This window comes from Sinocyclocheilus anshuiensis, unplaced genomic scaffold (assembly GCF_001515605.1).
Source record: "Sinocyclocheilus anshuiensis isolate Anshui unplaced genomic scaffold, SAMN03320099.WGS_v1.1 scaffold103, whole genome shotgun sequence".
Classification (NCBI taxonomy): domain Eukaryota; kingdom Metazoa; phylum Chordata; class Actinopteri; order Cypriniformes; family Cyprinidae; genus Sinocyclocheilus; species Sinocyclocheilus anshuiensis.
Window position 1 is genome coordinate 854092 of NW_015548201.1, and position 13991 is coordinate 868082.

The window sequence follows — 13991 nt, forward strand, 5'->3', positions numbered from 1 at the left end:
CAGTGCTGGGCCCCCATGACTTCCATAGTATGAAAAACAAAATACACTACTGGAGTCAATGGGACCAGAAACTTTTACGAACATTCTTCAAAATATCTTTTATGTTGAGGAGAACAAATAAATTCATACAGGTTTAGAACAACTTGAGGCTGAGTAAATGGTGACAGTTTTTCATTTTTGGGTGAACTATCCCTTTAAAATCTCATCATATTAGGATTTCATATAGCCTACTACTACACTTGCTTTATATTTAACTATTAACGTTCATTTAAGACACAAATGACTGTACGATTGATAGGCTATATTTCTACCGGTTTATCTCTCAGCCCATAGGCGAATACTTTGTTCAAACACAAAAAGCAATATACATCCATCAAGTTGTTAACTTGTTAATCAAACTAACCTAAAATCTGTGGGGACGATAACGCTGTGATTTTATCTGCTCCATGTGCCCGGTCCACTGTTTCACAACTTCCACTCCATCATCAGCTTTAGTAAAATAACCTGATAGCTATTTTACTGACTCTCTAACTCATGTTTTCCCCTCTCTCCTCATTTTTTTTTTTTTAGAATAGCCCCTCTCTCACTTTCATTTTAGAAGAGTTTGCATTTTTACTTATCGAAGATTGTTCTTTGCATGACCATTTCCAGATCACGCCAGAACGAAGTGAAGAGAGGTGAATGCGGACATTGCAGCGATCACCTGATTGATACGTGGTGCACTGGTCGTTCAAAAGTAAAAATATAGAATAAATGCATTTGATTGGTAAACCAAATTCAAACGTTACATTTTAATCTCTAAAGGTAATGCATGGAATGTATGGAAAAGCTCCACTAAATAATAGCGCTAATATGTGAGGGGCGGGGCTTTGGCAATCGGCGCTACCATGACCAGTCAATCTACTCCACAGCCAATCACGGGCCCCCTTCTTGTCCGGGCCCCGGGCTTCAGCCCCGCCTAGCCCAATGATTAATGCGGCCCTGGATACATTGTCTCTGACAAAAAATGCCCAACAAGTTCAGATTCTCCATTGTTAACATGTCTGTCTGTGGTTTAGAAGTATTCTCAGTAGATCTGTCCCAGTACTGTATTCTATGTTGTGTGTGACTGACTCGGCCCGGATCAGTAGAGAGCGTGTACAGGGTTGTAATGCATGCTACCTTTAGAACAGCGCTTGTCCTGGGACCCCTCCGAGGTTAGCGATGCTCTGCCGCTGTGCATTTTAATAAAGGTCAGCTAGCTTATAAACCCCATTCATTGGCCATTTTCTGCCATTAATTCAACAAGCTCAACTACAGTGTGAGTGTTTGTCACCTCTGCTGAGATTTCTGAGACACTGCCTGGCTGCTCTGCTCCCAAATTGATATGTTGTAATGTTGCTGCAATCATTCACAGCATGAACAGTTTTAGAGGAGCTACGCTAAAGCTGCCCATGCTGTAATGTTCAGTTTTAAGATGGCTACAAGAAATATAATGGCCTCAATTTTATTTGGACACTTAAGCAAAATCCGCAAAGTGCATGTAAATATATGTTTTATAATGCAAATGCATTTATATTTACATTACAAAATAAAATATTCAAGAAAGCAGCATTTATTTTTAATAAAAATTATTCAAAAGATAGGAGTTTCCACACTTTCTGACCTTTCTAGTTAATCATGACTGAAGAATTTTTTTAAATAATTTTAAAAGGTTCAAATTTCAAGAAAATTATTCACAAAACAGAAATTATGTGGAACTTGCAAAACAACTTAAATGTTGCGGTTAAAAATAAATAAATAATAATAATAATAATAATAATAATAATAATAATAATACATTTTTAGGCGATCACACTTATAATTAATACTTTCTCCCCTAAAAAAAATTTATATAAATAAATATAAAGGTCATTAAATATAAAATATATTAAATTCATATTATATTAACTTAATTTCCATGTTTTTTCAGGCCTGAAAATATCACTTGTCCTTATATTTTTAAGGTTTATGGGAACCCTTAAATTATTTAAAAAATAATAAAAATAAAAATAGATAATGTTCAAAAGTAACTGGACGGAGACTACAGCTAGTGCTGTTGTAGTAAAACACTGACAATTTTCACAAAGCAAAGCAGTCAGTATATTTTGTTCTCAAAGTCTGATCAAAATAGAGTTGTCCATCAAAGCTAGCCTACCTCTCTCAGTAAATTACCCCTGACTCTGGGTCAAAACCATCCCAAACTTTTGTCAGACTGTTGAAAGGTGAAGTCCATTTATCTGTGATTTAAGAATGGAACAAAGTATGAGAAGAAACACACCATAGACAATCACAGTAGCCGAGGAGCTCTTTCGTCGAGCCACAATGTTCTTGGCCACGCAGGTGTAGTTGCCTGTGTCGGCCAGGCGGGCTTGTTTGATGATGAGATTATGGTCCACGGTGATGAAGAAATTGGGGTCAGTCTTGGGGTCGATCAGCTCCTCGTTTCTCTGCCACTCCACCTAGAGATATACACAAGAGAAAACATTTCACAGCTTCAGTCTGACTCAAACTGATGGAAAGCTCTGTATCACACTGTATCCAGCGGCCATTCTGGGCAGCTCCCAAAGACCCTGCCTGGGCTGAAGAAGCACTGCATGGCAGCATGGAGCAGTAGGAAAGTGGATTAGCATTTTTCTATCTTTCTTTTATTTTTTTTTTATGATATATTATTTTTATTATTATTTAATTAATCTATCTATTTATTTAGGAAATCAGAGCATTTCTTTAGCACCTTGAAATCAGAAATAGAACTAAAAGTAGGAATTGGGACAATGATAATACTTTGGTAATAAAAGAATAAATATTTTTGATTTCATTTTTATGTATTGTGGTATAATGTTCATCATCACATAAAATATATCTATATATAATCATATAGTTCCACTTTTCTGCTTTTAATCTTAAAATTCATTGTAAGAATTAGCTTTAATTGTAACTATGATTTATAATATGATTAATATAATAATAATAATAATAATAATAATAATGAACTGATTAATTAGTCAAAATTATTTCCTACAGTAATTATAATTACGCCACAAATGCTGAAATTGTATGAAACCAGGAATGTTCTTTTAAAACTGACTGAAAAAAGTCAGGAAAAAAAGACAATGAATTAAGTCAAACTTATCAGTCACTTTGGTAGTGAAAATGGAGTTGAATATTTAATATGAAAATAAAGCACCGATACGTCGCTGCTGTTAAGTTTGGAAGTTTGGATGGCCATTTTGAGCAGCAACAGCTGGTCGCAGGCTGGTCAAGTCCTGCACCAGTGCAAAAATACATGTATTATTGATGGGACTCCCAGAGCTGCCAAATCACACTGCGTAGTTCCTCATCCAAGTCCAGCTCATAGAACAGACGGAATATGGTGAAAGACGTCAAATCTCTGGCTCGATGGTATATTTGTGCGAGTGCATTAATGAGGGGGATAATTAGCAGAGCTGCTGGGTGTTAACATGTTTAATTGTTGCTCTCACCTCTGCAGGAGGAACACCTTCAGGAGGATGACAGCGCAGAAGGACTTCCTGATCCAGTGCCACTTCCTTACCCAGTGGTTCCTCCTCAAAGTTCTTCCTCAGATCTGTACAGCAAAATCATTTTATTTATTAGCTACTAGGTGTATTTGGAACATATATGTTCAAACTTATAAGCACAACCATAACTAAAACATATAGGCTTCCCCATGTGCATAATAAAATAAAGATGAGGTAATGGTTGGGTATGCCATGCTATTTGCAAAAAAAAAAAAAAAAGCACAGACCTTGTAGTGCACAGTATATTTAATATTAACTATTTGTCATAATCAGTGTAACATTAATTTGGTTAGTATTCTCAGAGGAGTGGCATGGTGAGCATGTTTTCTGACATGTTCTGACTATTTATTCAATTATAAAGTACGAACATGGTTAAATATGACTAGCTGTTGAATGAGCAATATTCAGTTAGTTAAAACTATATGAGATTGAAACAAAATAGATGATAAATACATGAACCTGGTTCCCTTTCATGGGAACTTCGAACTGCGTCCTCTAGGGGTCGCTATGGGGAACGCCTCGTCTGCATTAGAACACATTTAATGAATACTTTTACAGAAATCTTTTGTTTCATTTATTTATTACTGACAAATTTGCATCATGATTAGTAGTTTATGTTAAAACTGTGTAATCCAAATGGACATTCATTTTATTTTCAATTCAAATACATAAGTCTTAAATTCAGGCCTTTGTGTGTGTGTATAGATTTTTTATAGACAGATTTTGACTTTGCCACCTTTAGTTTTAAAATTACTGTCAGTGTGAAGAGGGCATTAAGCAAAAGTCTAGGGGAAACAATTGAGATTTTAAAAGGATTGTAAGTTTTTTTTTTCTTTTCTATGGCCTCTCAAGCCAGGCTATTGACTAAAATTCTCCTGTAGTCATAAAGTGGATCAGAACGTGTACATGTGTCACCAGGAAGGTAAACTGCCAAGCCATTTAATCTAATGTTATCTGTGTCACATTAAGCAATATGTTTTTTTGGGTTCAGAGCTCCTCCATATATAACTCAGGGCTTTGTTTGCACCGTGTACGTTCTCTCTTAGAAGGATCCATATCACAGACCCAAGTGCTTATTAGACCCTGCTTGGTTGCTTCAGAGAATGGTTGTCTGCAGCCCCCAGGCAAAGCATCAACAAAAAGGAGTCGCATTATCTTCCTCCACTACTCGATACCACACCATGGCTGTGGTATCCACACGACCACCCACTCTACCTAAAACCCCTGGGACAAACGTTGATGCGAGTCGAATTGTATTTGCTCATCAAAATTGCATTACACTTGATGGAGGGTTTTCAATGGCACAATTTCAAAACAATATTTGCATAAATGTTTATAGCTGTTATGACACAAAAAAGCTTTTGGAAGAAGGTGTCCATTGAGACAAGGGGCTTGTCTTCGGTTCAGATGCTGGGGAATAAAATCTCTTTCAATAACGATGGCACTGCCAGTCATTTCGTTTCCTCAAAACAGATGTCATGCCTGTCTTCACCAATCAGGCCTCGGCAAACATTAAGAGGTGAAGAGGGGCCTTTGACATTCAATTTAATTAAATAGGATTTAATGGGAATAGGAGAGGCACAAAGGATTAGATGGCCATTGAGTCCATATGACTCATGCGCTATATTGAAAGTGCTCAGAAGTTGTATGGCACTTTGTGTCCAGGAACAGACGGAGTTATGTAGCACACAAACCGTTTGAGCCACTCTTATAGTATCTTTCCAGAGCCCCTGGACACTGTAATCATTCTTGCCCAGTGTCGGCTCCAGCCCCAGAGCTCGCTCCAGTGTCGGCTCCAGCCCCAGAGCTCGCTCCAGTGTCGGCTCCAGCCCCAGAGCTCGCTCCAGTGTCGGCTCCAGCCCCAGAGCTCGCTCCAGTGTCGGCTCCAGCCCCAGAGCTCGCTCCAGTGTCGGCTCCAGCCCCAGAGCTCACTCCAGTGTCGGCTCCAGCCCCAGAGCTCACTCCAGTGTCGGCTCCAGCCCCAGAGCTCACTCCAGTGTCGGCTCCTGTGCGTGCGCGCCTACCCTATTGTGAATTGATTAAAGTGTTCTTGTATCCTTCATCCTCGTCGTCCTGCCTGTTCTCTGGCACAGCAACACCATGACACATATCACATCGGAAAGGCTTTTGTTTTCAATAAAAAAAAAAAAATCAAGGAAATAATCGAAAAGTTGAAATAAAGTATCAGGTAGGCTTAGGTGTATCTGAGCAGCAGATGCTGATGCTTTGTTTACTTTGCTGTGTGGCAGGGGGGAAATAACTGAAAAGTTGAAGTAAAGTATCGGGTGGGGTTAGGTGTATCTGAGCAGCAGATACGCTAAGATGCTTTGTTTACTTTGCCGTGTCGCAGGAGTGCAGCGGGCACGAGTTACGTTAGTGAAAACACGGACTGGAGTTTAATTTATATGGACTCTGAATGGATTTGAGGAGGCAGCAGCGTGGAATTCAAGGCTGTAGCTAAATGGAGTTTAATTTATTAGGGCATTCGTCATGTGGAATGGATTTGACTGTAGTACAAGACAAGTACACATATTCGCTGAATTAGAGACGGTAAAAGTGGGTGGGTCCATTATCATTGGTCTTCAAAAGTGGGTGGGTCCTGTCCCACCCTCATTCAATGGTTCTGACGCCCATGTATATATATATATATATATATATATATATATACATTACACATTTCAGGTAATATAATCAGACTACTTTTTGATTAATTAAAATGAAAACATTTAAAAATGCAATGTAATGTAAAATTAAAATAAATAATTTTAAAGTAACATAAATCTAAATAAAACCCTTCCTAAAAAAATGAATTATTTTATTTGTTTACCTGCATGCCATGTGACCATTAACCAATGTCAGAGAACCGTGAACATGCAAATGTGTTACTTAATTATTAAATATTTATTTTAAAATCTCAGGGGTACTTGAGTAAATACATTAGGTGAAAGAAGTTCAGATGACAAAAAAGTCTGGGAATGCCTGCATTACATGTAAATAAGAAATAATGTGAATTTGTACATTTGAATGTGTTTGAAAGACAAAGGCCTTCCAAAGACATTGTAATAGACGGTTAAATAACCTACGGAGTGATAATTCAAATAAACATTAATGTGTTCATCAGAAGTTGATGCAATGTTGAAACACTTGAAATTATTTTTGTAAATCCAGTGGTCAAATGCTGTGTAGCCACCTGACTAGTGACTGGTCTTTGTGTGAATGTCCACAAAACTGGAAGAATTTCTGAGTGTATATAAGCAGTAGGCTATTTTAAAAAGGAACATATAAAAGATGAAAAAGATGTATTTGGGAGAATCAATAAATTATGAATAATTTATTGCTATTGTGTGAATAATATGTAATCATGTAATCAATAAAAAAAACTGTAGTCTGATTACAAGTATTTTAAAATGTAATTTAATCTAATTACAAACACTTAATTTTTGGAATCTGATTACGTAATATATATATATACACACATGACTGTATTGTATCTTTCCTTAGACGCTACTTTAAATATGTCTTCTCTTCTGTTTTGCGCTGACGTTTGTTCTGAGTGAGGCAGTGCGGTTTCTTGGTGTTTAATCACACAGAGATATCAAAACCACCAGGCCTCTTGAGGCAATTACAAAGTGTTACATTGCAGATTAGCAGATTTCCTTGCCACAGGCTCTTCCTGATCAAACTTCCCAATCAAACATTAAATAAGTCATATAAAACCAACTGAATCAATCAGCCTTGGGGAAAAACAGAACATAAGTGGTTAGATTGATTGGCTAAATGGAATTTCAAAATAACTTTTAATAGAAAGTAATGCACTATCAAAACACTCTACTGTGGAGTGATAAAAAAGAGCAAATGCTACTGTGATGTAGAGCACTTTAAATACATTAGGGACAAATTAATTTGGTTAGACATGCTTTTTACCAAAACACACTGCTTACACAGTATTTGAAATGAAAATTAAAGTATTCAAATATACGACATTAACATCTATGGCAAGAAACACCTGTTCATGTAGCTGCTATGTTTTTCACTCACAGCACCCATAGAGACCAGCTATTAATGTTAGTTGCCAATTCAGGCTCTGTATTTTCTAGTGGAATGATGGAAATGAACTCATTTGCTTTAACCTGTGGTTCTCAATTGGGTTTGCTTTGAGACCGAGATTTTACATTAGGGCTGAAATGATGACCTTACACGGTATGAACATTTTTTTAATGCACAAAAGTAGGCAAATAAATATCATTAAAATAATTATAATAAAATTAATTATTAATATTATATATTAAGTCAATAACTGATTGCACAAAACACGTGGTCATTTAAAACCTTGTTTATCCACATGAACCTATATTTAATGTAGTCACTTGATGTCAGCACTAACAAGACAAGATACTAGAAGTGTTTTCTTCCATTTTAGTTGATAATTTCATTTTAGCTGATAATGTGACACTGAAGACTGGAGAAACAGCTGCTGAAAATTCAGCTTTGCCATCACAGAAATTAATTACATTTTACAATATATTTAAACAGAAAACTTATTTTAAATGGTAATGTTATTTCAAAATATTACTGTTTTACAGTATTTTTTTAAATGCAGCCTTGGTGAGCATAAGTGACTTCTTTCAAAAACATTTAAAAACAACCTACAGTGTCTCTCTCTTTATAAAATAAATATTATTTATTTATTTATTTTAGAAGTGTAGCCTATCTATGCATTATTATGCTGCATTGTTAGTTGCACTTTATTATTTGCATTTAGCTTTTGTTCAATAATTTTTTCCCCTCCAATTCAGATCAACACAGGCCTGTGACCCATTTTGGGGAAGCACCCCACCAGGTGAGAACACACTGTGCTAGACATTTATCACAGATTATAAGATGGCATTCCTCAAAACGTTTGTGTTATAAGATAGCAGAGCTGAACTCACAGGCGATGCGCACATATGCCTTTTGGCTCTTCTGGGTTCCTGTAGTGCTCCAGGCCACACACTGACACCAGTAATCCTCCAGACCGAAGATCTTCTCCACCTGCTGTCTGGAGATGTCAATCTTCACCTGCATCACCGGCAGCCCTGGGACCAAACCAGACACAGCAAACATGTTCAGCTCAGCGCTCCAAACATATCGCCATTGACAGACAGAGAGAGGCATTCAGAAACAGTCCTTCAGCTGACGGGCGCCAGTCCCCTGTAAAACTGTTTATTTGTGTCAAACTTGTTGCGGCTAATATGTGGCAAATTGGTTGGTGGAAATTAGCAGCTCTTTACTGACAGTGGTGCATCAAAACTTTGGCAACAATGCTACATTTTTCACAGCTGTCAAACTTTTCACGGATGTGGCAAACTGTCCACTGTTTCCACAGTTTTTTTGTAGGTTCACCACATCTGGTGAAGAGCTGCCGACCATTTGAGATAAGGGGACATTTATTTTTTAAAATTAAAATTAAATTTTAATTTTTAATTCCACAGACACAAATTTTTAATTTATTTTAATTTTTTTTGCAAATAAACATTTTTGTTGCTTGGCTAATTCATGGAATACTGACAGATGATTGAGCACTGTCACAATCATTGTTGACTAAATGCAGGAAGTGTATGACATGCAAAACCACCTCGAAATAGAAAATCCTAAACTCTAATACGCTTTCTGGGATGAATTAATAAATAAACAGATATTAATATTTATGTGAGCTTCCAGTGGGAGATATTTTTCCTGGTTACTCAACATGTGCATTTCCAAGAGTGGCTGGGATTATCCCATTACAGCTCAGAGGTCTTTTCTGAAAATTAAAATTAAAAGAGGACAAGAAAAAAAGAGGGATGAAGTGATAATTTGTCAACTGCAGTGGGGTGAATAATGTCTATGCAACTGGTGTGAAGTCATCCAACAAAATGATTCATTTTCAGCTGACAATTACAAAGGAACATCATCAGAGTTAACCAACACCAACAACACAAACTGTGTAATGCAAAATAAAGCTCTCTTTGAAGATGAAGGGAGGGGGTTAGACAAAGATCATTTTTCTTTTCATTATCTCTGGACCATCTCCTCAACCCCTGAGCCTCTCTGATATTTTTCTCCATGACTATCGCTCATCTCAACACGAAAGCGTGACCTTGAAGATGTCCACATCCCCCTCAACAACCGCCTTCCTCCTAATTTCTCCCATAATCTCTCTCACTCCAACCTTAATTATCTCTCCACCCAACCTTATTCATCCCTTCCTCTCTCTTTCTCTTGTGTGGGTTGAAACTATGCTTGTATGTATGCATGTACACTGAACAAAATTATAAACGCAACACTTTTGTTTTTGCCCCCATTTTTCATGAGCTGAACTCAAAGTATTTCGGGTATCATTAAACAATACTTGTGCATCATAATTGTATTCAAACGCTCAAACTGATTTCTAGGCATTTCTTTTTCTGCACCTCATACAGCTGCATTGAGCCACCATTCAAATTTTTTTTATGGATTTTTGTGCATGAAATGAACATTAAAAAATATTTTTGGGTACCATTCAAATGTTTAAACATTTTAGTGCATCTTGTGTACATTCAAATGCTCAAACAGATTTCTACCCATATCAAAATGTTTTCTGTGCATCATAGTTGCATTTGAACTCACATTTAGATTTTTTTTTTTTGTATAAGTAGGCATTGAAATAATTTTAGATATGTTCTGTACACTGAAAGTGCTTTTTGGGCATCATATAAATGTTCTAAGCAATTTATTGAATTTTCAAACTGATTTCTGTGTATAATAGTTGAGATCAAATGTGTAAATCTATTTTTGTCCATATTTGGACATTCAACATTTTTTTTTACATGTTATTTGCTATCTCACAATATGTTTGTGCACCATAGGCACATTTAAAAACTGTTCAAATCAACGTTTGGGTAAAATTAAATGTTTGAATAGATTCTTGGGCATCATTCCAACATTATAATAGATTTTATTTGGGGGGGGGGGGGGGGATTTTTAGTACATCATATCTGCATTCAAATGTTCAAATTGGTTTTTGGACATCATTTCAATGTTCAAATTTATTTTTTGTTGGCATCAATGCCAAAACACATTTTTGCACATCATAGGAGTGTGCAGAGACTTATACCGAACATCTGAACTCCCCTATGGTGCCCAAATATGGTGTCTAGGTAGACCGAAACTCGTACTGCACTGCATGAGCAGTCAAGCATTTTAGGTCAGTGGTTCATAATATGCACAAAACAAATCCAATAACCGCATTCTCCAATTAGCTGCGGTGTGGTCAGATGCTCCAGCAATATGATAGAAATGCATCATCTCAAATCCTGCTGGTCATTTGAGTTCTTGCTCCAACTTGTCTGTCACAAATCAGTGTACATCACATCCATCACCGCTTGGCAAGAGAGTCTCTAGGAGGAAAGAAATAGGGCAGCATAGAGAGCTTCTGTCTCACTATCTTGGCAGACATTAGGAGCACATGCAATTACCGTTAGATTTAAACTGCCCTCCAGTGTTACTCAGGGCGTCAACATCAAAATAGACCTCTCAGACAATCTTGCTCTCCTCTGACACAACGTCTGGACTTTAATCCTTGCTGATGGCTCGAAACACTTTTGCAACGGGTCAAAAATATGAGATTCAATGCACAAATCTCTATAATCCAGACAAAAATAAGTGCATTGAAAATAACACACTCTCAATTAATTGCCCTGCTTGCATTGCATTTAATTCAAATTGCGTAACCAATTCAATACGAGCGGAAATAGTTATGATATTAGACCACTAAAAGGGGTGATTTTTTTTAGAGAATGTAATTATCTTTCGCAATAAAACGCAAAATACAATTAAGGGGAACAGGCATAGTCCTGAATCTTAAACACTGATTGTTTTATTAATTGCTTTGTGTTTCTTTTAGCACCAATTACCCGGATTTCTGACCTCATACTCCTTCTGCGCTTCACGACGAACCGCTGAGGCCACCACATTCAGTTTCATTCACTTGTGTGAATATGCCAAATGGCTTGCACCGCTACTCAGGCATGAAAATTCACTTTTCCTGCATGACAGATTTAGCTGCATGATAGGCCAGGATAATACTGTAATGCAGATTTGTATAATTAGTAATTAACAGAGTATGAAGTCTTTGTCTAGGAACACCATTAAAACGTTTACCCCTGAGCCCTTGAGCGAGGTCGCTGTGGCAACCCTCCCTTTGGGGTCTGAGAGGTCACACAGTTAAAGAATAATTGACTCTTAGCACCCAAACCTGCTTCCAATACTGTTAAACTCCCACAGATGGAGGAAATTATTCCAAAATGAAGACACATTTATTAGACCCTCAAAGAAAAAAAGGCCCTGTGGAGATTGAATCGTAATTCTGAGTTATTGCTTTATGCTTGTGTCATGTTGTGCGTCTGCATACTCAATATATGTGGCACACCTTCAAAATTAATTGTTAAAAATTCATAACCTGTCCCATTTTTCTACGTTGACATCTAACAAATTATTAAATACAGACATAAAATTCTGAAAAAGAATAATAATGCTGCTGCTTTCCATTCTGGGGTGAGCTGAACCGAGTGCATTTTTCATAACAGACCACAAGGTCATCCAGTTCCCAGGCATTTCCCAGAATTCAATGCATGCATCATAAGGAATAGTGAGAATGAGAGAAAAAAAAAAACAGATTTTGTTTGTTCTTGTTCATTTTAAACTTGATTCAGTGTTTTAAAAATGCAACACTCTGAGAGATGCTGCAAAAATGCAAACATTAGTATTTTACTCATGAAGTCTTAGTTTTGGGTAAGCCAAACCTTTAAAGCCAGGGCCCCTCAAAAAACTTCCATGCCTAAAAAGTAATTAATAAAATATTTTTAAAACAATCTAACTCTAAATTAAAATGCTAAACAACAACAATGTAAACTAAAATTGATTTCTTATATAATATTATACAATTATAATATTTTATAATAGATTAAAAAATAAAATAGTAATAATAATAATAATAATTCTTGCAGTTCACCCAAAAACAAAAATTCTGTCATAATTTATTCACCCTCATGTTGTTCCAAAGCTGTTTGACTTTCCTCCTTCTGTGGAAAAGATAAACAGACAAACAGTTTCTAGACAAAAACACAGAAGACATTTCTCAAAATATCTTTTTTTATGTTTCAGAAGAAGAAAAAGTCATACAGGTTTGAAACGACATGAGGGTGAGTAAATCATGACATTATTTTCATCATTTGTGACCCTGAACCACAAAACCAGTCATAACGTTTAAGGTTTATATATCATCTAAAAGCTGAATAAGTAAGCTTTCCATTGATGTATGTTTTGTTAGGATAGGACAATATTTGGCCGAGATACAACTATTTGAAAATCTGGAATCTGAGGGTGCAAAAAAATCTAAATATTGAGAAAATCACCTTTAAAGTTGTCCAAATGAAGTCCTTAGCAATGCATATTACTAATCAAAAATTAGGTTTTGATATATTTACAGTAGGAAATTTACAAAATATCTTCATGGAACATGATCTTATAATGATATCCTAATGATTTTTGGCATAAAAGAAAAATCTATCATTTTGACCCATACAATGTTTTATTGGCTATTGATAAAAATATACCCCAGCGACTTAAGACTGGTTTTGTGGTCCAGGGTCACATTTCAGTTTTAAACTATCTGTTCAACTGTGATATTTGTAGAAAGCCCAGAGTCTCACAGGAAAAACCATGGATGAGATGTTTCCTTCAGGGAACTAGCAGGGTCCTGGTCGGATTCGACGGAGCATTTACAGGAGAATCAAGGGATATGATAACATCCCGTTCCGACACGCTACACCATAACTTGATCTCAGTCCCAGCGTGACTTTGCAGTGACTGCTCTACATATTATTGCAGCGGCAAACATCTGTTTCTTGTGTCTGCACTAGTGTTGTCACGGTACCAAAATTTCAGTATTTGGTACCAATACCAGTGAAAATCCACGGCTCTCGGTACCAATTTCGGTACCAAAGCAAAACACAAAAACATGCTAATTGAACAACATTTTTATTAATAACGTTAAATAAAAATTAAATGTACAAAACCAATGCCATTCTTTATACTTATTTAAAATTGTTTCAAGTTTTTCCACAAGTAATAAAAGTATGAAAAAAGTTTCACCCAAAAGGGTGCCGCTGAAAAACATCTGTAAACTGTTGTCTGTTTTAGGGTTTGCTGGTGTGTTTCAGGATCTTCCTCAGTCTGCAGATGTAAAAGGAAAATATAATATACTTCAGTAAAGCAATGGGCTGAGTCTGACCAAATGCAACATAAGATCATTGACACCAGCTAAAATATAACTTTTCAGGAAATAACAACCCTCAGCTTTTATAATAAATTTAGATAAGATTACAAATATTAAGTGTATATCAAATAGATGCAAACTGTAGTATTAAAAACACT

General features: G+C 36.3%; 1 protein-coding gene across 1 annotated transcript in view; it reads right to left on the reverse strand.

Moving 5' to 3' along the window:
* LOC107653334 (netrin receptor UNC5A-like) overlaps window positions 1-13991 on the reverse strand; it is a 239493-nt gene that overhangs the window by 71150 nt on the left and 154352 nt on the right. The window contains exons 3-5 of the mRNA XM_016440025.1: window positions 8489-8632; window positions 3501-3604; window positions 2300-2480 (exon numbers count right to left, since the gene is read on the reverse strand). Coding sequence (XP_016295511.1) covers window positions 2300-2480; window positions 3501-3604; window positions 8489-8632 — 429 coding nt within the window. The remainder of the gene's footprint in view (window positions 1-2299; window positions 2481-3500; window positions 3605-8488; window positions 8633-13991) is intronic.